The 24,431-nt window shown below is 37.5% G+C and overlaps 1 protein-coding gene across 4 annotated transcripts in view; it reads right to left on the minus strand.

Moving 5' to 3' along the window:
- LOC104598963 (uncharacterized) overlaps nucleotides 1-21,538 on the minus strand; it is a 62,972-nt gene extending 41,434 nt beyond the window's left edge. For 2 of the 4 annotated variants that reach the window (XM_010261315.3, XM_010261287.3), the window contains exons 1-10: nucleotides 21,404-21,538; nucleotides 20,909-20,951; nucleotides 20,621-20,769; nucleotides 20,472-20,532; nucleotides 18,809-20,327; nucleotides 18,677-18,708; nucleotides 17,620-17,752; nucleotides 17,215-17,312; nucleotides 14,461-14,505; nucleotides 13,931-14,036 (exon numbers count right to left, since the gene is read on the minus strand). In XM_010261315.3, coding sequence (XP_010259617.1) covers nucleotides 13,931-14,036; nucleotides 14,461-14,505; nucleotides 17,215-17,312; nucleotides 17,620-17,752; nucleotides 18,677-18,708; nucleotides 18,809-20,327; nucleotides 20,472-20,532; nucleotides 20,621-20,763 — 2,137 coding nt within the window. In that variant the 5' untranslated portion in view covers nucleotides 20,764-20,769; nucleotides 20,909-20,951; nucleotides 21,404-21,538. Of the gene's footprint in view, nucleotides 1-13,930; nucleotides 14,037-14,460; nucleotides 14,506-17,214; nucleotides 17,313-17,619; nucleotides 17,753-18,676; nucleotides 18,709-18,808; nucleotides 20,328-20,471; nucleotides 20,533-20,620; nucleotides 20,804-20,908; nucleotides 20,952-21,403 lie in introns of all 4 variants that reach the window. The other 2 variants (XM_010261297.3, XM_088901973.1) reach the window with 2 other exon arrangements.
- Nucleotides 21,539-24,431: the final 2,893 nt, after the last annotated feature.

Raw genomic sequence — 24,431 nt, forward strand, 5'->3', positions numbered from 1 at the left:
AAGGTCAGTAGCTGGCAAGAAATCATGAAAAAGAAATCTTATTGGCTTCTGGTTATAAAATTTGTAATATTTTCCTTCTAAACAAGACTTTAATCAAAGGGCACAATCATGCATGATAATTTGGAAGCTTGGTGGCTTCTGAGTGTTTATGCGTGAGGGCCAAAAAGGGGCTCCAGATGAAGTGGGGGATATAGACTTCTGGGAGTTCATTATTGGAAGTCAGATACAGAAGATAGCTGCCCATATCATTTCTATAATTTGAATCTTACATCAGCAGTGGAAGTAAAAGTATAATGTGCACAACAGATAGGATGGTTTATGAAATTATGATCATTTGGAATGAAAGTTCTGGGTATAATGTGCAGAGCAGATAGGAAAGTTTATGAACTGAGGATTTAATGTGTACATCTGCTGCCAGCACTGCAGATGTACATGCTAAATCTTCAGGGTGAGGTCAAAACAGATTAGTGCTCTTTTGATCAACTGAGGATTTATGCAGTTAAAATTGTTTTAGCTATCTCTTTGTGCGCTGGAGAAGGGGGCTTCTAAATCTTTCCTATTTGAGAAAGGAAAACTTTTATTAGTATAGACTTCCCAAACTCCTAGTCCTAGTTTATTTGAACTTAGAAGGAAAAAGCTGCTACAATATTCATTTTGAGAGCATAACTTAAATAAAAGGTCACTTTACAATTCAGTTGTATATGGTGCAGAATTGTTCTTTAGAAGAAATCGAGAAATTACATACTTAGAATCTTTTTGATAGCAAAAGAAAAATAAATTTTATAAAAAATAAGAGTCTGATTACATCCATAACAAGGTGTTATGGTAACACCTTAGAAAAAAAAAAAAACTAATCGTAGATACAGACAGAATCACATTCCAGCACCTCCAAAAAATCTCTGCTGAACTCATTTAAGAAATTTGATCAGTAAGCAAATTAGTCAACCCACTTACGAGAGGAGGGTTTGGACATGTGGCCTACAAGGTGCTTAATTCATGCCATCGCTAACAATGTGTTTAGTTGCAAAGAAAATAGAATAGGGAAACAAAAATTTAAAAGAAGGTGACTCTCCTACCAATAAAAAAAAATGACTTGGTTTAGATGATAAGGAAAGGCAAAGAAAAACAATGGGTGTGATGATTTATATTCGTCAGTTTCAGATCTGAACTTGATGTAAAGAAGAAGAGAGAGAGGGAGAGAAGAAAAGAAGGAGAAATAGAAGAAGAAGAAACCTGTTCGAACCCAAAAGAAGAGAATAAAATAGTCCGCATTCTCTCTTAGGTCGGCCAGGATATATAGTTTACTAAAATAAATAGCAAATGTCTTTTATACCCCTATTTAAGTTGGGACACATCAGCACTAACTAAAAGACACATCACCATATTAATAAAACTCAAATGATTATTCTACCCTTATTTAGTCGACACTAACAATGGGCATCTTTCTTTTCTTTCCTTTTTCTCTTTCTTATTTTTCTTCTCTCATTTCCTTACAACCAAAAACAGTGTAAAGGAATAAATTGGGAGCATGTTTGTTAATCGGTCATTTAGTTAAAGTTTAAATGACCCAATTAAGCTTGGAGACCTTCTTTGGGGCTCAATAGAAGTCACCATGTTCCTCTCCCTACCCTTTTGAATAAAATAATTAAATGTTTGGATAACCACTACTAGTCAGGTAAACATCTATGAGGCCATGCATACCAGGATTGTGCAAAAGGGACAATCCAGAGGGTTCTCTATTTGATGGAGAGTTAGAATTTTGCAGGACAAATAGGTGGGGTTGTTTAGGAAACTTTCCTAATTGATCCGAGTAGACACCTATTTTCCATATATAGATGGATAGATATACATAGCCATAATAATGATCCATTTCTGCAGATACTGAAGCAAGGAAAGAATTCATGGAGAAACAAATCGTTTTATTTTTTCCATTTCTAGACCAATTTCATAATTTTTATGTCATAGGATATTGATATTGTTTGAGCATTTTTTTTTTTTAATTTATATTGTAGTTGCAGGTGTCTTAAGAATAGGGTTATGCTTTCTATAAATATATTGTTGTTTCAATATTATTATTTGTGGTACCTTTTGGACTTGCTATTTAAATTAATTCACATAATTGCATGGTATGGGAGGAAAGGAATGCACGAATCTTCAATGAGAAGTATCAATCAAAACAAGAAATTGTTGAAACCATAAAGATAAGAGTTGCAAACTGGGTAAAATCACTAGAACTCTTGTAAATCTTCTCAATGGTTGACATAATTAGGGCGTGGAATGAAGTGGCACAATCTAGGAAGAAGGAAAGGTAATGGAATGGAACCCCCAGCTAATAAAAAAATCAAGCTGAATTTTGTTGGAAGCTCTATGGGAAATCCAGGATTGGCAGGCATTGGTGGTGTGTTTAGAGATTCCTCAAGCAAAGTGGTGGCAATATATTCAGGCCCGTTAGGGGTAGGTGATTTAAAAAACTTGCTAAGCAGGCCTTGATTTAAAAAACTTAAAGATTGAAGGTAATTCTAAACTGGTGATTTCTTGGATTACCAACAGAGATAATGTTCCATGGATTTACAGACATTCCATAAGGAAGATTGAAAGCCTTGCAAGGGAGCTAAATGCATCTTTTACATGGATTAGGAGGACTGCAAATGGGATGGCCGACTCATTAGCCAAACAGGGGGTCTAAAGGAAGCAATTATTTTGGGCTTTATTGTAATATTCTGTAGGGCAATGACCGTCTTTTTTTGCTTTACTGTAATTCTGTAATTCTATATCTTGTTCACTTAATTAATAAAATTCTTCTTTGCTGATAAAAAAAAGTTACTAGAGTTGTCTAGGAGTTGAAGTCCTTATTGAAGTGTCCTTATGGGTAACTTTTTTTTATGGATAACATATTAAATTTTATAGATTGTGAGAAAAGTGTATACAACCAGTGCCTAGCACACCAAAACAGGCCAGATAATACAAAAACTTTCTAAACTAATTAGGTTTACATCAAGAAGCCCATTTGTACCCCAAAAGAGCTGCTTTTTGTTCACCCCGTGTTGAGAGCCCTAAGCACCGACTGAAAACACTTGATAAAATGTCCTTTCCCCAAGATTTTTCCTTTCTCATAACTGTTCTGAACTGCCATGTAACCGGGTTATCATTTCTAAGTGTAGAGATCATTAATGTGGTCCCCATCTGTTTTATTAGTTTATTATGTTTAATGTTTAGTGTTTCTGTTTAGTTTCAGCCAACAGTTATTTTCTGTTAGTAGTTATTTATATTTTTTGTAAACAGTAGGGGCAATTCAGGTTTTTCCCCTTTATTTAATTGTTAATATAAATAGCAGTTAGGGGGCGACAGTCAAACTGATCACCCATATTCTGACTTCTTCTCTTCGTTTTCTCCTTCTCTTCTCCTCTCCTTCTTCTCTAATTCTCAGATCTTTTTTCTTGATTCTATATATTATATCTAGGACTGATTACAGTCCCACTCGACAACTTGGTATCAGAGCCAACCTAGGGCTTCTCATGTCAGTCTAATCAGGCTGACTACATGAGAACTTCCTTGGGTTGGAAGTTTTCAGCAAAACAAGACCATCGGCTGATTATTGGAGATTGTTGGCAGTGTGCAGCTACTACTCAAGAGGCCATAGAGCCTTGGAGAGTGTCCAGCAATCAGGAAGAGTCAGAAGAAGGGAAGAATTTTCAAAATTAGGGTTCAGACTTGGTTTTGAAGGTGGCGGCCAGAGTTTTTTCTGAAGTCGAGTTCTTTTTAGATTGATCTATTAAAAGAACCTTTTTGGTTATTCTAAGAGGTGTGGCTGAGAGATCTCCCTTCTCTCCTGAGTCTTTGGGGTTTTTCTTGACCTACGACTAGTTCTAGCATTAAAACCCTAAACCTTTGACTGTCGCCAATTCTAGGGTATCAGTTAAATCAGTTACAGATTTGCAGACCAAGGTATTTAGTTTTCTGGAAGAACAACAGAGCTGTTCTATTATTTCTGGGTGGATTGCTGACCTAGAAGGGTAAAGTAGGTTCGGCTGTTAACAAATTCTGGGTGTAATTACCTAGTCTCAGTGCTAAAAGAGGTGTTTTTTGACCTTTATCTTGACAAAGAATGGAGTTTAAGAGCCAAGGGGAAGGTGTTCTAGGGGCCGGAAGTTCAGGTAACATGTCTGAGAACACTTTTTAGACTACCACTGTCAAGTTTGATGGTTTAAATTACTTGGAATGGGCTCAATCAGTCATGATGGCTATTGGGGGTAGAGGAAAACTGAACTATTTGATGGGGGATGTGAAGGAACCGACTAAGGAGGACCCAACCTATGCCAAATGGGTTTAGGAGAATTATTTGGTTATGACATGGCTGTGTAACTCCACGCAGCCCCACATCAGCCGAAATTACTTGTGGGAAAAAACAACTAAGGAAATTTGGGACATCATGAAAGAAACCTATTCCCAACCTCTTAATGTTTCTAGGGCCTATGAGCTGAAATGTGAAGTAAACAACCTTAAGCAAGGAGAGAAGCCAGTCTCAGTTTACTTCTCACCCTTGAAATCCCTGCGGCATGAAATTGATCACCTAGAGGCAATTGACTGGGAAAGTCAAAAGGATGCACAAACTTACAGGAAGCAAGTGGAAACTAATAGGGTGTTTGAATTCTTAGCTGGCCTGAATTCTGAGTATGATATTATGAGACAACAGCTTCTCACGAGAGAAAGTGTGGCCTTATCACAAGCCTATGCCTTAGTGCACAGTGAAGAAAGTAGGAGGAAAGTTATGCTGCAGCATCAACCTTTTGAATCAGCCTTGGCAACAGTCAAACCGAAGTTTGGGGGTGATAAGGAGAGGAATATGAAAAAGGAAGATAAGAGAGAGCTAGTATGTGAACATTGCAAGAAACCAAAGCATACTAAAGACACATGTTGGAAGTTATATCCACATCTAGTTCCAGCAAAGCTCAAAAACAAAAAGGGAAATGCTAATATGGCTATTACTACTGATGGAGCACCCTCGTCGAGCACAAGAGCTACATCCCTAGACACCTTAACTACTGTCTGGGCTGCTTTGACTCAGTTGGAAAGTGAAGTTGGCAATTCAGCACCATTATCTCAGTCATTAGTCACAACATTTGCTGCTCCCACTTCAACATTTGCTCATTCAGGTACACGGGCCTTAGCTTATCATACATCAGCCCCAGGTAACACCGAACCTTGTTGAATAATAGACTCAAGTGCATCTGATCACATGACTGACTTATCCTCACAGTTTGCTACCTATCACTTATCCTCAGGCAGAGACAAAGTTTCTATTACTGATGGCTCTCTGTTCCTATTTCTGGCAAGGGAGACATCAAATCGTCCAATGCCAATTCTTTGTTTTCAATTTTACATGTCCCTCAACTTACTACTAACTTGCTTTCTGACAGTAGTATTACTAAAACCCAAAATTGTTCAGAGACATTCTTTCCTGATCGATGTTCTTTTTAGGATTTGGAGACAAAGGTGATTGGGATTGGACATGAGACGAACGGAATCTACTTGCTTGGAGGGAACTCACATGGGGAAGGTAGTGAAGTTGGGAGATCCTTTGTTTCTCAGTCTATGGGTCAGGTTATGCTTTGGCATAACTGGTTAGGTCATTTATCTTTTAGGTCTTTGAAAAGTTTATTTTCTAGTTTGTTTGAGTCAGTTCAAATGTCTGATTTGAAATGTGAAAGTTGTGAGCTTGCAAAGCATTGTAGAACAACTTATCCCTTGAGTAATAAAAGAAGTAGCATTCCTTTTGAAATTGTGCATACTGATGTTTGGGGACCTTATCACATTACTGCTATGGGGGGTACAGATATTTCTTGTTGTTTGTCGATGACTATACTCATTTCTCATGGGTTTACCTTATGCATCCTCGAGATGAGGTTCCCACCTTAGCCCAAACCTTTCATTAGATGATTTTGACCCAGTTTGGGATTAAAATCAAAATCTCCAGATTTGATAATGCAAAAGAGTACTTTGCAAAACCCTTAACCTCATATTTCCTTGACCATGGGATTATTCATCAAAGTACTTGTCCTCATACTCAGCAAAATTGGGTTGCTAAGGGAAGAATAAACACATATTGGAGGTAGGTAGAAGCATTATGTTCAGCTCCAATGTTCCTATACGATTCTGGGGAGATGCCATTCATACAGCTGTATACCTCATCAACCGAGTTCCTTCACAGGTTCTAGACATGAAAGTTCCGTTTACCCTCTTATATCCTAATGAAAAGTTGTTCACTATCCCCCTTGAGACATTTGGATGTACTTGTTTTGTTCAAACCCTTGGACCTTGTTTTCTTGGTGCTGAGATGGTATGATTCCAGAACAGGGAGAAGAGAAGAAGGAGAAGAGAGAAGAGAGAAAAGAGAAATAGAATTGAGAGAGGAAAAGTCAACTGGCAGCGCCAATTTGTTTAGTATTTATACTAGGGCGACCATACATAAAAAATAAAGGGAAAATTACAAAGGAGCCCCTGTGGCACTAAACTTAAAATAAACTAAGTTATTTCAGCACTCCCCCTCAAGTTGGGACATAGATGTCAATCATGCCCAACTTGTCACACAAATCATTGTGTCGCGAGTGATGTAAACCTTTTGTAAATATATTTGCACATTGCTCTTTGGAACTCACATATGGGGTGCACACTTCCCCATTAACAATTTTCTCTCTAATGAAGTGTTTGTCGACCTCTATATGCTTAGTTCTATCATGAAAAACTGGATTGGCTGCAATATTGATGGCGGCCTTGTTATCACAATACAAGGACATAGTGCCATCAACAGGAAAACCCAGTTCGTTTAACAGATTCTTTATCCACATGCCTTCAGCCACCCCATGGGACATTGCTCTATATTCAACTTCAGCACTAGACCTAGCCACCACATTTTGTTTCTTGCTTCTCCGTGAAACTAAGTTTCCTCCCACAAAGGAACAATACCCACTAGTAGACTTTTTGTCATCAACTGATCCAGCCCAATCAGCATTTGTATATACTTCAATGTTCAAATGACCATTCTTTTGGTATAATAAACCAGCTCCAAGAAACCTCTTTAGGTATCTAAGTATTCTTTTTGCTGCCTCTAAGTGTGTAGCCTTAGGAGCATGCATGAATTGACTAAGAACACCTACAGCATAAGCAATGTTTAGCCTGGTCATGGATAAATACAGTAACCTTCCCACAAGTCTCTGCATAATCTACACCATATACCTGGGTAAACCCTTTTGCCACCAACCTAGCGTTGTACCTTTCTATCGTGCCATCAGCCTTGTGCTTCACTATGAACACCCACTTGCACCCTACCGGTTCCTTACCCTTAGGAAGATCCACTAATTCCCACGTACCATTTTTATGTAGGGCATTTATCTCTTCTTTCATTGCATTTGTCCATTCAGGTACTAAGAGAGCTTCTGCCACATTTTTAGGGATAGGGACACCGTCAATGGAACAAATGAAAGCACGAAAGGAGGGTGAGATGTTCTCATAGGTAACAAAGTGGGTAATAGGATACTTGGTGGTACAAGACCTAACTCCCTTTTCACAATGGGAATGTCAAGGCCATCACCAGATGCAATATCTATGGCAAGAGGATCAGGAACATCAATAGGAATGATAGTACCTGGTTCGATATGATCTGTCCCCGGTGAATCCGATGATGCTGGCGGTACAGTTTCAAGTTGCTCCATAGCTCTTGAACTTAGTTGGCTCCTGCAACGACAAAAAACACGGAATGGAGGAGGGTCAAGCAAAGGAGGGAGAACAACCTGAACTGGTTTCTCCTCCACCTTACTCTCCCCCTGAGGAGAAACCGGGAAAAAAAAGATTACTTTCAAAGAAAGACACATCCATAGAGACAGTACTTCTTGGAAACGGGGTCAAAGCATCAATAGTCCTTTTGGGAAGAAGGATAACCCAAGAAAGACACAAGGAATGGTATGAGGATCAAGTTTTCCACGAGTAGGAGAAAGGTCCTAGACGAAACAATGACAACCAAACACACGGATAGGAATAGAGAAGAGGGGAGCCTTGGGAAAAAGAAGTTGATGGGGGACCTTGTACCCTAACAAGCGAGATGGCATATGGTTGATGAGATAGGCAGCACACAACGCAGCATCCAACCAGAAACGTTTAGGAAGAACTTCAAGGAGGTGATGATTCTTTCTTTCAGCAACACCATTTTGTTGGGGGGTTCTAGCGCAAGAGCTATGGTGTATGGATCCGCACGAAGAAAAAAAACTCCGTGAAATCACTATGGAAATATTCTTTAGCATTGTCTGACTGGAAAATTTGGATTTCCATTTGAAACTGAGTGAATATCAGGCGTTGGAAATCTTTAATGATTTTTGGTACTTCATCTCTGGACCGTATAGAGTACACCCATGTATATTGGGAGTAGTCATCAATAAGTGTAATGAAATATCTATAGCTAGACTCGGATGTTAAAGTAGCAGGGCCCCAAACATCAGAATAAACAACGGAAAGGAAAATTAGATTTATTATTTCTTGAAGTAAAGTGATTTCTACAATGTTTGCTCAACTGACAAGTTTGACATGTGAAATCCGACACTGACACTGATTTAAATAAATATGGTAACAAAACTTTCAATGACTCAAAAGATAAATGACCCAAACGACTATGCCATAACAGGACTTGACTCTTATTAGACAGACTCTTAGACTCAATAGCCGCAAGACAAGCTTTATTCTCCAGCATGTAAAGACCATCTACCATACGACCTCTACCAATCGTCTTCCCAAAGGCCAGACCCAGCAAACACAATTACCAAGAAGGATATTTTTTGTCAAAGAACTAACATAAAGTAGGTTGGTATGAAATCTAGGGACATGTAGGATAGAAGATAAGGTAATATCATCAGTCACTCTAACTGTCCCTTTCCAAGCAATTGGAATATGGGAACCATCTGCTGTAGAGACACTGTCTCTACCAGAGCACAACTAATAAGAACTGAAAAGTATTGGAAAATTAGTCATGTGCTCAGATGCTCTTGAGTCTATAATCCATGGAGGTCCCTCCTTACCTGAAGTGGATGCAAGATTTGCAGCTGCATATGAACTACCTGTATGAGCAAAAGAAGTTGTGTAGTTGGCTCCTGCACTCTGTTGTCCATCTAAAAGGCTAGAACTAGTTGTATCTTTCTTACTCATAAGTTGTCCAAACCTCTCCAGTTCTGTTCTCGCTGCTGCTACTGCAATGGATTCTCAATCAGTTTGGGAAAGAGGGGCCGAAGAGTCTCCTGTGGTGGCCACATTTGCATTTCCCTTCTTGTTCTTGATCCAAGTTGGCATAAGATGTGGATGGATCTACCAACAAGTATCTCTGGTATGCTTAGGCTTCTTACAGTAATCACACACCAAGTCCTTCTTATCCTCTCTCCTAGTCTCATTGCTCCCCTTGTCTCCATTTGGCTTAGGTTTGGTTGTAATAAACATAGCCGACTGGTCAATCCCAGGCTGTCTTAGCATGACATTCCTCTTGCTCTCCTCCTCTCCAGAAACAAAGGCATAGGCTTGAGAGAGTGTCACACTCTCCCTAGAAAGGATATGTTGCCCAGCAATGTTGAATTCAGGGTTCAGCCCTACAAAGAACTCAAAAACCCTATTTTTCTCTACCAGTTTCTAATAGGTTGCTGCATCATTTACACTTTCCCACACCACAGTTTCTAAGTGATCTATCTCCTGCCAAAGGGTTTTCAGCATGGAGAAATACATGGCAAGGGGTTTATCTCCATGTTTTTATACTAATCACCTGATTCCTTAACTGATAGGCTATGGCTACATTCTGTTTCTGAGAATAGGTTTTAGTCACTCCATCCCAAATCTCCTTTGCAATATTAGCCCATAGAAAATTTTTGCCAATGTGAGGTAGCATAGAATTAAACAGCCAAGACATCACCATGTAATTCTCCTATACCCATTGAGAGGAATCTATATCTAGTTTCCTCTCCTCCCTAGTGATGTACCCTAATTTCCCGCGGGCACCAATGGCCATCTTGGCTGATTGCGCCCATTCTAAATAGTTTGTACCATCAAATTTTACTATAGTAATGATTCCAAACCCAAAAATATCACTACCACCTCCAACTCCAAGTCCCATGGTACCAGTGGATTTCAGCTCAGTACTCCAACTCTCCATCTTGCTTCAAACAGTTCAACAGTCCGAAAGAAAAAGGTTGAGAGCCCCCAAGAACAATTTAAATCCACACACACAGGAACAAACCCTTCCGGGAAAAGAAAACCCTAATCGAAGAGAAATCTCTCTCCTCCCAGCATTTCCCAACAAAGAGAAGAGTGAATCGCCCACTCCAGGAGGCCCAAAAAGATCTAGAAAACTAACCGCCCCCTACAGAAAGTCATGTTCCAATGGTTAGTTGGAAAACTTCTTTATCTATGTCTCACATGACCAAACATCAATTGTGCAGTTAGTGTTGTTAGCCAGTATATGCATTCTCCTAGAACTACTCACCTACTTGTAGTTGAGAGGATACTGGCATGTTTGAAAAGATGTCCGAACAAAGGTATACTATTCAAAAATAATGGTCACATGAAAATAGAAACTTACATAGATGTTGATTGGGCTGGATGCGTTGATGATAGGAGGTCTACCTCTGGGTATTGTGCCTTTGTAGGGGCAATCTTGTCTCTTGGAGGAGTAAGAAACGAAATGTCATCACCCGTTCCAGTGTTGAAGCTGAATATAGGTCAATGGCAAATGGTGTGGCTGAAGTATTATGGTTGAAATCCCTATTTGATGAGTTAGGTATCACTTATGAGAAGCCTCTAATGTTGTACTGTGATAATCAGGCTACTATTAACATAGCCCATAAACCGGTACAGCATGACAGAACTAAACATATTGAAATTGACCGACACTTTATCAAAGAGAGAGTTGCTTCACAAGAAGTGTGTCTTCCTTATATCACCTCCAGTATGCAACTTGCAGATCTCTTCACCAAGGCAGTTCCAAAAACAAAGCTCGAGACAGACTTATGCAAGTTGGGAATGACAAACATCTATTCCCAACTTGAGGGGGAGTGTAGAGATCATTAGTTTGGTCCCCACCTGTTTTATTAATTTATTATGTTTAATGTTTAGTTTCCATCGACAGTTATTTTCTGTTAGTAGTTATTTATTTCTTTTGTAAATAGTAGGGGAAATTCAGGTTTTTCCCCTTTATTTAATTGCTAACATAAATAGCAGTGAGGGGGCGACAGTCAAACTGATCACCCATATTCTTTGAGTTTTCTCCTTCTCTTCTCCTCTCCTTCTTCTCTAATTCTCAGATCTTTTTTCTTGATTCTATATATTATATCTAGGACTGATTACAGTCCCACTCGACAACTCTAAGACAGCACAAGATCACTTTGGAATCACCTATTCCAAATTGGAATCTGTAAAGGGACATCCAAGTTAACAATTTGAAGAAATAAACTTTGCTATAGTATATTCTGGTTGTTGCCAGGAATTTTTATCTCTTCCCCCCTCTCAGTCTCTCTCTTATCTCTTCTTTTAAGTGATCTTTATCTTTGTTGTTCACCCTAACAGAAAGAATTCTCCTTTCAATTTCTTACTCATTCTTTGGTGAACAGAAAGCTGCCCATCCATTTTCTTCATCTTTAATCACTTAAATTCCCTCCTCTATTCCATAAAGCCCATTCTTTGGTGGGCACTTACCTTGTCCTTTTTTATGATAAAAGGTAAAGTATCATATAGGGGCTAACAACCCAATTCTGTATGCTGATTACATCGTGCCCTTTAACTGCTTGTTTACTACTGCCCATGAGTATATTCTACCCCATAAACTTTTCATTACTGTATCTTCTATGTTGTATTTGTTTTCAAAAAGTCTTCTGTTTCTCTCTGTCCATATTGACCAGATTATTGCTGCTGGTAACACTCCCCATAGTATTTTTCCTTTTCTGGAGAGACCCTTCAAATGCCAGCACCATAACAACTCATTCAAATCTTTTGGAAAACAAAATTCTACCTCAAATAAACCTAAAACTTTTGTACAAAGAATCCTTACAAACTTAATGGATGAATAAATGATCTGCTTCTTCTTTGACTTCTCCACACATAACACATCTGCTTGTTTTTTTTTTTTTTTTGATAAATCATAACATATCTGCTTGGCTCCACCATCATACCTCTTCTTGCAAGCATGTTTGCTGTTAAACACTTTCCAAGAGTGGCTATCCATAACCAAAAGGCTACTTTGAGGGGAGCTACTGTTTTAATAAAATGTGGGACACCTACATTGTCCTACATCATCCATAAAAGAAAAATTTTAATGAAATGGAAAACAGAAGAAAGCAATCATCATTGGCAGGTCTTTGTCATGCAAACATTGGGCTAACCTGACCCAAATCAATCCAATTATGAAAGTCAAGTAACCCGATTTAGGTTAGGGTTATATATTCTAAGGTTAGGCAGGGATTGGATTGACTAATTGACCTCGACCAAGCCCAGCCCAGCCCAAGTTACACCTCTAATTATGACAAATTAACACCAATGGATTCAGGTTAGGGGTGGGAGAGGAAACTCAAACTGCTAATTTATATGTAAACTTGAAATAGGTAGCCTATGCCTTCAACCTTAAGTTCTAATGACCATAACCTTAAAATGCTAACTAGTAGGGGTGATCGTGGACCAGGATGGGCCAGGCTTACTACCTATTATAAGGGGCATAACCCGGGCTTGGGGTTTTTGGGTTTACAATTTTAAATGTATTATATTTAGTGTGTATAATATTTTATATTGTATGACATATATAATCTATATTCTTTGTATCATATTATAATATTTCTATAATACAATATAATACACACACACAGATATATATATATATAAGATATGAATATATGCATATTCCAGGCCAGACCTGGAAATTTGTGGGCTGGGTTTCGGACCAAGCTAGAAATATATTTGGAATCTGTCCAAAAATCCTGGCCCTTCTATATGGCCAAGTCACATCTTTCAACCCTATTTTGTCTCTTGAATTCAAAATCATCCCCTAAATTTTCTTATTCTCAACAAAAACTAAATTTATTTTATTTTCACACAAAGCCATTAAATTTGCACATATTTGTCTGCTTATTTTCCAAGGTTTTTTAAAGCCTTTGGCTCGGCCTGTTTTAACCCTGTACTTGATCTTTGATTTTTTTTAGTGTAAATATGTTCATGTTTCTAATTATAAAGGACAAACCTAACTTTCTTGGTGGTTGGAGATCAGAGTTCACATGGACAAAAACTGCATAAAATATATTGCAGTACCATCCAAGACATTAGTTATAACTTTAGAACATATGACCAAAGTAGTTTCAAATTAGAAGTTCTTTTCGCATATCATCCAAGTTAAAGTATGGTACGTAGAGACCTAATTGTTGCATAGACTATTTTTCCTTTTTTTTTTTTGTTTTGTCAAATAAAGTAGAATTGTCTTAATCAGATTGAGAGCATAGCCATAAGTGTTGCATGGTCCTTTTTTTCTTGTTTTTTCTATAGTTCTGTCAAATAAGGTAGAGTCGACTTAATTGAATTAAAAACATAATATTAGACCTCTAGAAACTTCATTCAGATGGAGATTATTGGATGCTCTAACAGGCTATCTTGCAAGAAAGGAGCAAATTAGGTTGAGTTGTATTAGGGATTCTGCCCTTCCTGGGTAGACTTGAGGGGATCAATATGCATCTTGTGTGGATGGCACTTGGGACTGTTGGCCCGGCCCTTGCTACTGTTATTGTTTGTATATTACTTGATAAAGATTCCTGATCCATCAACAGAAAAGAAAAAATAACTTAACGTTTGGCCATATACATATTCCCTTTTTGATAGTTTTTGTACCAAAAACAAATTGACCGCAATATTGGCAAATATAGAACTTCCGTACCACTTGAAGGATTCCCACAGCCCTGGAAGTTTGGATCATCACAAACAATTGCTTCAGGTCCCCATGCAAGCTTGCCACCAAAAATATTCCACACCCCATTTGGCCCCTGAAATCAGTCAATTAGTTAAATGTGTGTGACTCAAGTGGCTAATGGATAATGACTTATTTGTCAGGTGCATCCCAATAACACCTTAAACTACCATAGCTTCCATGAGCAAGTTAGCCAATGCAACAAATTATTTGAGAAAGCATGACAACAAAGTTTTATGGCCATACTTTTCTGCATAAGTGTGTCATGAAACTGACAACACAGTGCACACATTCAAGTGCAAGGCCATTCAGCTTTGAAACATCCATGAAAGAAATTAGCTGCAAACAAGTCTGGGAGCTAATTTCTACATAATTTATAAATGGTGACATGACAACAAACATTAAAATCATGTTTACCAAAGTCATACATATTTTATCATCACCATGGTACTCATAAAGTTAAGAGTTCAATAATGAAATCAAAGGAAACATTTGCTCACCTGCTTATGCGCGCATCGGTGGTTTAAAACAACATCTCCTAGGGCCTGTAGGAACATAAAGTTTTTAATTCCCAAAAATTAATCATGAAAATCTATCTACCATTAGCAAATCTGAGGATAGAAATTAACTTCAATAGGAAAACCGACAGGTATATAATAAACTTTTAACTTATGGTTGAAAATGCAATGTATCTTCCTTGATGAAATTGTGCAATATCCAGTAAAGAAACAATTCATACATATAATTTGATAACTGATTAACAGAACCTGTAGTATCTTTTAGAGATATCTCAGTTTTTGATACTGTATCTTTGATGTTGTTATGCAATTGCAGTATTGTGGTTATCCTTTCCTTGAAAAGGTTTGATCTGGATCTGTACCTTCTAGGAAACTAGATGATAATACTTGTTATCGGCTTTTATTTATAAAACAATTGTACTTGATGGAGCACAATGAGAGGACATGATTAATGTAGTCAATCCCAAATAGTTGGGGTTAAGGCTGAGTTGAACTGAATACAGATAAAAAGTGATGAAGTCTCTCAGGAGAGGATGAAAGAAAGTACAAATATTAGCCATCAAACTCCATCCATAAAAAAGCAATTGGTATAATGCACAAATCTCCAAAAATTGCAGAAAAAACCCAATGTCCAATACAATAGATAGTGTTCTTACCATCATAACTAACAGTATTCTGTCAGTTACACAAATAGAAGTTTTATCAACCTCAAATAGTTAACCTATAAATTTGTTCATAGAAGAGGTGCCAGAAACATTGTTAGTCTTATAGAAAGCATAAATAAAAATTATATCTAAACTCCACACAATCAGAAAATGCTACAAAAATTATGTGGTCTCAGAATAATTTTCTTTCTTTTATTAGAAGTAATCTGTATGTAATTGAAAAGTCTGTAGCTGTAGAAGCCTTATTAAGCTGCCAGCTTTAAACCCTTAAACTAGTGGTGATCATGGACCAGACCAGGCTGGGCTTAGCACCTATGGTAAGGTTTATAGCTCAGGCCTAGCCGCCTAGGTCCAGCCCGGCCCAGACCCCGGGTCTAAAATATAAGCCCAGGCCAGGCATTGGGCCTATAGCACCAAAATGTAAAAATTTAATTACTTATAAAATTTTAAATTATATGATGTATAATACATGAAAAAATATTGTACAGGCCCAAACTAGGCCCATTGTAATTCCTAGGCTTGGCTTGGGTTGCCTTGTCTATTCCTTTAGTAGAAAGGTTTGGACAACCTGTTTTGATATAAAAACTGTAAAAGAAAGAAGAAAGAAATAGGACAAAAGGTTTCAGCTAAGAAAGAGAGAGATGAGACATAGAAGAGAATGGGAGAAGCTTAGAATTAGATCTGGCCGCCCCTTTCATTAGATTATATACTCATAAATAAAAGAGAGTACAAAGACAAGTATGCCCTTAGTAAGTTAGCTACTTGTGAGAACTTAAAAACACTCTTAACTTAAAATATAAACTAATGGGCCTAAGGCCCAATAACTCCTTAACTATGCTATGTAAATAAAAAACATGTTATATCGGCCCAAAACTCAACACTCCCCCTCAAGTTGGGAATAAATGTCACACATTCCCAACTTGCATAGATCATGTTCCAGCTTGTTTTTTGCAACTCCTTTTGTAAGAACAACAGCAAGTTGCAAGTCAGATGCAACATATGGCAATTCAACTTCTCCGGATGTCACCCTTTCCCTTATAAAGTGTCTATCCACTTCTATATGCTTTGTCCTATCATGCTGAACTGGGTTGTGGGCAATGTTAATTGCTGCGTGATTGTCACAATATAGCATCATAGGTAGCAATAACTTTGTCCTATCATACTGCAAGCCTCTCTCTGAAGTTGATATATTCTCGCTATATTTCTTATTTGGGAATAGGTAGCAATAACTTTGTCCCAAATATCCTTGGCAATGTATTGGAGTATGCAGCTATGATCTAATATGAGGTTGCATAGAGCAAGCCACACAAGACATTACCAACAAAGAAGAGTGGTGTGTTATTGTTCACATCCTCAAAATTTAATTTATTTCTTGTTGAAAAATTATGAGTATGCCCAAATACAAAAATATGTAAAAGACAATAATACCCATTCAAATAAACATTCTCAACAGAAGGTAAAGCCTTCGTTCTAATTGAGTGTTGTCCCAAGTCCCGCATTGCACAAGAATTCAAATGAAGGGCTTGCCTTCATCTATATAAGACCTTGCCTAGGACAACACTTATATGTGAGTTGATTCATAGCGAGTGTAACACCATTTGTTGACACATGAACATGCATAATATAAATTTTTTATATAAAATAAAATATGTTTCTATATATAACGTCTAGTACATAATATTTGTGGGCTATACCGAGCCTGAAGTGTTGGTCCCAGGCCTAGACCCAAGCCCAACCCAGAAATTTGCAGGCTGGGCTAGACCAAGAATGGTTTCCCCTACCTTAAACCAGTCATGCAGATTGATTCCATGTGATGTATTTTCAGTGGATAGAGTCATTAAATCCACTTATAATTGATTCCTAATACCTGAAAATATAAATATCTAAACAGATAAGCTTGGATAAATTAAATTCATGTTCCTATTCTTAGTTGAAACTTATGTTAGTTTTAGAAGGAACATCATTAATATTTTTAGGGGAAAGAATGAAGTTCTGAAATTTCAGCTCCAATTCCAAAAAATTAACCACCTCAATTCCATACAACATGCTGAACCAAAGTTCACCACCTTACCAGAAGATCTTGAGCATGCATTTCCTCTATACAATGTTTTAGCTCCTCCACTGAACCATAAGCTGAGTTCAAGTTGTAGAGATCAGAAGGCATATAACCTGCATGGTGTTCAAAATGTTTAAGATAGTTGGACTCATAATGACCCTACTCTTAACTTCAAAACTCAGTAAATTTGCATAAGTACATAAAGTATCAGTAACAATAAATTCTATCAACCCATGTGAATTCTTATTCCCTATACTTGTTAAAGAGTAGTCTCAAGATGTAGATTAGGAGAAACCATAGAATAAATTCATCAATCTTCATAATGTGTTTTGCACCACCATAAAAGGATGGAAGAAAATGGACAAATAATTGAAGGAAACTCCTTTTTCCTCCAAAGATATTTGAAGCTGTAGACCACACCTTGAGGAGCAACAGATTCTGTTGGTGGTGGAAGCCAGACTGCTGTTATCCCACAATGAGACAAATCGGCAGCCTTAGGAGCTAGCTCCGCATACCACTTCCTTCTCCAGCTTTCCCAGTTGAAACCTTGAAACTTCACACAAGAAGCAATTATCAAAATCCAGTGAAAGTTAACAACACAACACACACGAGTACTTACATAGACCAAATTATTCTTTTATTTGGTGGGTTACAGGTTAAGTTGGGCAGGACCTTCACCACTCACCTAACAAGGGTCTTGGCAATTCTCTCATAAATAGAGTAGCTCCTTATGTATAAGAGAAAGAAAGGTGGAAATTCTACTTGTACAGTTTTTGTTTATGATCCAGACATCAGAGACAGTCTTGCTAGGACAATGCAAGGACCTACACATATATCTGCTACATGAATTGGAAGTAAACTTCTTGAAGGTTAACTTTTAGCAACAAAATCAATTATGCACACAGCTATCCAGTGCCCAAAGAGAAGGTACTAGAATTAGCATTCCATATGCACCTCCCTCCAAATCACTCTAGAGCTTGGAATTGTAACCCCTAAAAGTAATGGTTCATTAACAAAGGCAATGGTTACCCAAATGGAAGCCCATAAATTTGCTTTACCATGATAGTGATTAATAGATTGTTGTATGACATTTAGCACATAAGTCATAGGTAATCATATTAAGAACCAAGAAGCTTATATGCTCTTAGAAACACTGCAATAAAAATGCAGTGTTTGATTTCTAAGAAAATAAGTAGAAAAGGGAAAGTTTTGGGAAAATCCTAAGACATTTTCTAACATGCCTTCAGGACTTTCCAACTTATTTCTGAGGAACCAAACACAGCATGAACGATCCAGCTAAAATTCTTGACAGTAATACTTGTCCTGTTATAAACTAGACATATAAAGATATCAACTTCTGAAACTGAACCTACATTGCAAAAGTTAAACCTCTAATATTCAATTCCGCATGCTATATAAAAGCGTATTACAATTCCATCATTCAATAATTCTACCGGGTATGAACAGAAATACTCACTACAATCTCACGTCCAGTGCCAGTGCCAGGCTCTGCATTAAAACCCATATGAGTTTTTAAATTCATATTCAGCAATTTGCAACTTTCCTAAAAACAAAAGCAAGCATCATTTCATAATTCAAGCACACTAACCTAATTTTGTTTGTTCAGGAGTCCTCTGCCGCAAAGTTTTCCGCTGCAGAGCACGTTCTAATGCCTTCCGTTTCTTCTCTATAATCTCTTTCTCAAGTACATGCTCAATCAATGTATCCCCCTCCTTTGGCTTTTCTTGAGCAATACACCATACTTCATCAGGTTTGGGCAGGTCCAGGGGAACAGAATCTGCTGCTAAAGCTTCAGATATATTAATTTTCCTCGGTGGAAACTTTGGACAGACAGTCCGAATTCTGCGGGCCATCCATTCAGGTATCGCTCTCCTAGGACCATCACTCAATAGTTTCCATTTCAATGAGTCATCATCAGTCAAAAGATCTATCCTTCCACCATTAACCATGTACACAACATCTTCAACCTCTTCGTCAAGTGATCTTTCCTTTTGCAATAATGACTCTGCCATTTCAGCTCTTTGTCTCCACATCTTTGATGCAGCTTCAGATGCCTTTAATGATTTTTGCAGAGCTTCACATCTTCTCATATAGGCTTCATCTTTTGAGCGTGCAGTTTCCTTGGCTGCTTCAATCACAGCCTTGATAGACTCCAATTCAACCTTAAAGGCCTTGGTGATAGCTTTCTTCCTGTCTGAAGCATCTTTCCTCATTTTTTCTAGTAGTGATTTGGTTCCTTCCTCCTGCTGCAATGATTTTTCCCTGGTCAACTTCTGGAGATCAAGAAATGCCTTCTCTGATGCTCTAGCTTGTAGTTCAGATGCCTTTGCTTGTTCTTGAGCTTGTTGTAATTCTAACTTGAACCTACCAACTTCACCCTTCAAAAGGAATAACTGAGTTTCCAAATCACTAATGGTATCTTGTAGTCCTATATTCTGGGATCGAAGAGTAGCAATTTCATCAATTGTATTTAGACCATCCGGTAGAGCTTCCACAGCTTTTCTTGCATGGTCACCAGTTTTCTCTGCAACAGCCAAAGCCTTTTCTATTGCACCCTTTGACTGTTCCACAATAGACAAGATGGTATCCTCAGTGGTATTCCTTATTTTCTCTTCAATTTGATATGCTGCTTCTGCAGCAGAAGTTTCTGCAGCAGAAACTCTAAGCCGTGCGTCTTCTAATATGTGAGAAGTAGCCTGCTGGAAAGCAATCTCTGCCAACTTCTCCACTTGCACAGCAAGTTCAACAGCATCTTGTTTTGCTAGGACCAGTTTAGATTCCAAAGCAAACTTCTCTTTTACTGACTCCTGCAGCTTTTGATTGAACATAGATTTAGCTGCTTCAAGTTCAGCAATTGCAAGTTCTTTGTCATGCATTATAGTAGTTACATACTCCTGCTGTTTCACTTTGGACATGGCCAACTCTTCAAGTAACTGGTCTCTCTCTTTTTCAATAGACTCTAGTCTGGCATGGGCCTCAGACAGAGCAGTTCTAATCTCGAGGGGCTCATTTCCATCAATCTCCAATGTTTCACTTTTCCCTGAAGGAAAACCCTCCCCATCTTCAACAATGCCTGTGTAAGTGTCATTGAAATCACTGGAATTTCCCTGTCATAGAAACTCAAAGGCTCATCTTCCAATCAAGTGATACTTGTTCTTTATATATTGTAATAAAGATGAACTTGAGAACGAGAAGAAGGAATGTATGTAGAAGAAAGAAAAGAAATTCATCTTCCATTAATAGTTCAATACCCTGCTTGAGGAAACTATAATCCTTCGCAAACCAAGCCGACCCTCTACAGATGAACAAAGCCTGAAGGAATTTCCGCTTGCAAATCAAAATTAATTTCACAACGTGAACAAAGTTTAAAAAATGGGAAATAGTTGGGACCACTGACTACCTATTGTTGTTGGAAGTTCTTCTACAGATTAAAGGGTGCCACCTTAGATAGAAACCTGCACTACAGCCCCGGACTGTACCTGAAGCAATGGAATGACAGGGCAGACATCGGAATGGTGTGTCGGGCCTGACAATTACGCCCATTTTTACCTGCCAATGATTCACAATTTCGTGTTCTATGCATCTAATTTCCCATTTTTATCATAAAATAATAAGAAACAATAAGGAGGACAATAACTACAGAAAAAGGAAAAACTTCACAGAAATTTCTGCTTTTTGTTAAATTTACCAAGTGAAGTATCCTAATACGTTTGGAAATAAGCAAATGAAATCTGCACAGAATAGAAAGAGTCAGATAATGAACTTTATGGTGTCCTGTTATAATTCATTCGCTATAAATTGGTTACCGTTGGAAAAAAAAAAAAAAAAGTCTGACAATCAACCATTTAGTACAACCAGACTCTAAACTTGCATGAAGTCATAAACCTGATCTTCAACTCTTAAAAGAGAAAAGCTACCGTCATAACTTGGACTAGTAGATAGCATTGTCCAATAAATAGTCAAAATTACGCCTAAAATCTCACGTAAATTCGGGAAGAAGATATAATCTTCGAAAACCATATTGCTAGCACTTAGAGAAAAAGAGAGATCAGACGATAGAAAGCTAGAATTCCGCCCTAGGATAAGAAGAAACTCCTAATCATGATAGCAGTAATAATCGGATCACAGGAGAGACGCCATTTATGGGTATCAAATAAGCATAAATTTTGAAAAGCAATCTGACCTGATTTCAGATGATGAGCTTTTCCGTCTTTCAATGTAATTTACAGACGAAGAGCTTCATTATTTCTCTTTTGTATTTTCAATTTAGAAATGCAGTTACCGGAGAAAACATAAATGGCGCGGAGTCAGATGCATTTATAGGAACAGGAACAAAAAACGGCTGCCATGTACAATATTAACCAGAATTTTCAATGACGGGAATACCCTTGACGGATATTTATTTGCCATATAGAACCAATTTCGTATCGAGACATGAAAAAAAGTGCTTGAGACTCCGATGGTTTGTAGTGCAAATCTGAACCATATAATTATGATTTGCATTCTTCCCTGATAAATTGATACAAAATTTGCACCACTTTTTTCATACCTTAATTCTTTCTCATGTAAAGAGGGCCATATCATTTTGTTCCCCAAAAATCTGGATTTAATCCTCACCATCCTCACAAATTTGAAGCCGTGCATTGAGAACATCTTATCCAAATTTCTTGGGATGAGATCAGGTTTTGTCCTCATAAAATTGGTCCTCACGGGTCACAACATTTGAAGTCATGTATTATAAACATCTTCCCATGAATGAAAATATTTAAATAGAAAAAATATTTATAAGGACCAATTTTGCGAGGACAAAATTGGATCTCGTTCCCTACCACACTCTCAAATAAATAATTCTTTTTTCTTATCTCTGTTCTCTTTCATATAGAGTGGGGTTCACTTCACTTTATTGCTTATTTTATTTCTCACAAGTCACAAACAAATAAGATAAATTCATATATGGAATTTTAAAGCAAAAAATTAAACTGGAATTTACATGAACCCAATTGCACTCCCATAGGCTTACACCGGTGCAAAAGGAAGTTAGCACTGCGTGGGAGCCACAGTTTTACCGAGAATTGGATGAAGGGTCAATTGTGTTCCGAAGTTGACGGAAAAGATTTAGGGTATTTTGGTGATTTTAGGCCGTGAGCCGTTCATTTTATCTATTCACAATAAAATCCAAAATCCGCTCGTGTACTCCCACGGGATCAGGCCAAAAGTTTGGTTTGGTTAGCTACTTTTGGCATAGGAAAAGGAGGATATAAAGAAACAAAGACAACAGGGCACGAGCGAGATGACGAAAAGATTTGGAGAGGAACGAGGCTCCGGATTGGGGCTCATCATATTATATCCTCAACGCAAGTACAGAGATTCATTGACATTTGTCGCATAAAAAAGAGGGAGGCCCCGAAAAGGTAAGCAAGAACAGAATCGCGGTGGCATACATCAAAAAAGCGTCTAGCGAGAAAGCCGAAGAGAACGAGATAAAAAAGTCACCGGCTAAAACGAGAATCTTCTGGTTCTGGTTGCCGTGCTTTCTCTGAATTTTCTTTTTTGCCATCTCCTGGAGCTTCAATCAGACACTTGTATTGTTCCTGATTTCCGTACTTTTTAACCATGAAACCACGTTAGAATGGGGTAGGGTGGGGGTGGGGCGTAGGGGTGGCCACGAGCCGACCTCTTTACGAATTACTTGAGTTTGGTCCGATTTGATTCAAGCCTAATATAACTTGATTCGCGAGCAGAATTAGAATAGCTATATGTATATATATATATATATATATATATATATATATATATATAAAATTATAGGAAATAATATATATAATAAAAATATTATATATATAATAATAACTAATTATTATAATTTTTAAATTTTTAAATATCAAATAAAAATATTTTTTATATATAATTTTTTTATTTTTTATATATAATTTTTATATTTTTTATAAAACATTTTTTCTTAAGTCGAACTCGAACTTATAAGTTTTTTATTCGAACTGAGCTCGAATTCAAGGTTCTAGCTTAAATCGAGCTCGAGCCTCGTATTATTTGACTCGGCTCGAATCCACCCCTAATGGAGGTATGAGTTTTTCCGTATTCAATAGAGGAGATGGAATTAATGTCAAAACTTGAATTGTTCATGTTCACGAGACATGACTCTGAGATCTAAACCCACTCATTCTACATGCTCTTTGTGGTATGGCTAGGGTCTATGATGGTGATTTCTACCCTAACCGGCAGGTATATACCTGTTATATGGTGTGGAATTTTTTGATTGAACTTTGAAGTATTGGTTTTGAGGGGAAACAGGTTGGAATTTGATTATTTCTGATTTATATGGTTCAAAAGCATATAAATTTTCATATATTAGGTGTTGAATTTAATAATATTTTAAATTTTATATAAAGGATAGTTGATAGTTTGTCTTTTTATATCTCTTAATCAAATAATTGAAAATTTTGTTGTTTGTACGTATTATTTTACTTATTTATTTGTTTGTAAGGTGAGGGAGGATTTTCCATTTTTATGTACAATGAGAATTTGGGTTCTCAAAATCCAATCCACTACGGATTTTGGGTAAAACATTCTCTGTTTACATTGTCATCCCTTGAACATGGGTCGTGGCTGGGCCTGAGCATACATGTCTATGATTGTTATCAAGTTGAGCTGGGCCTAACATCTAACCATGCGTGAATTAATAATATTTATATTTAAAAAATAAAAAATTAATATAACTTTATAATCAAAATTACAAATAATACATCTAAAAATTTAGTGTATTATACCAGAACATATGCTATACATGTATGCAAGTTAGTTTTAAACTTTTAATCATATATGATTAAATGGCATTTGGATTTAGGGTAAACTTTCCTTGTGGTTTAGAAAAATTGACTAACTCTACCTTAATGAAGTGTAGAATTTACCCTTTAAGTACAAAAGAGAATACATTCAAGTCTAAGTACAAAAAAATATACAAACAGAGCCGGTTCATAGAAGAAGGGTGCCACCGGATGTTGCCAGCTCTTGGCAGTGAGCCTCTCGGCCTCCAACATCTGCTGCTCTTGTTGCCTATCAGGCGATGCGGGTCACAATACCAACAGTGATAGAAGACGAATCTACCTTCCACCCCGCAGCAAATTCCGACGCTGGGTTCACCTGTATGGGCGCCGTTGCTCTACTCTGTAATCACCGCCGTCCGATTATATATC

The sequence above is a fragment of the Nelumbo nucifera genome, chromosome 3, assembly GCF_055504915.1.
Source record: "Nelumbo nucifera cultivar China Antique chromosome 3, China Antique-T2T, whole genome shotgun sequence".
Taxonomy (NCBI): domain Eukaryota; kingdom Viridiplantae; phylum Streptophyta; class Magnoliopsida; order Proteales; family Nelumbonaceae; genus Nelumbo; species Nelumbo nucifera.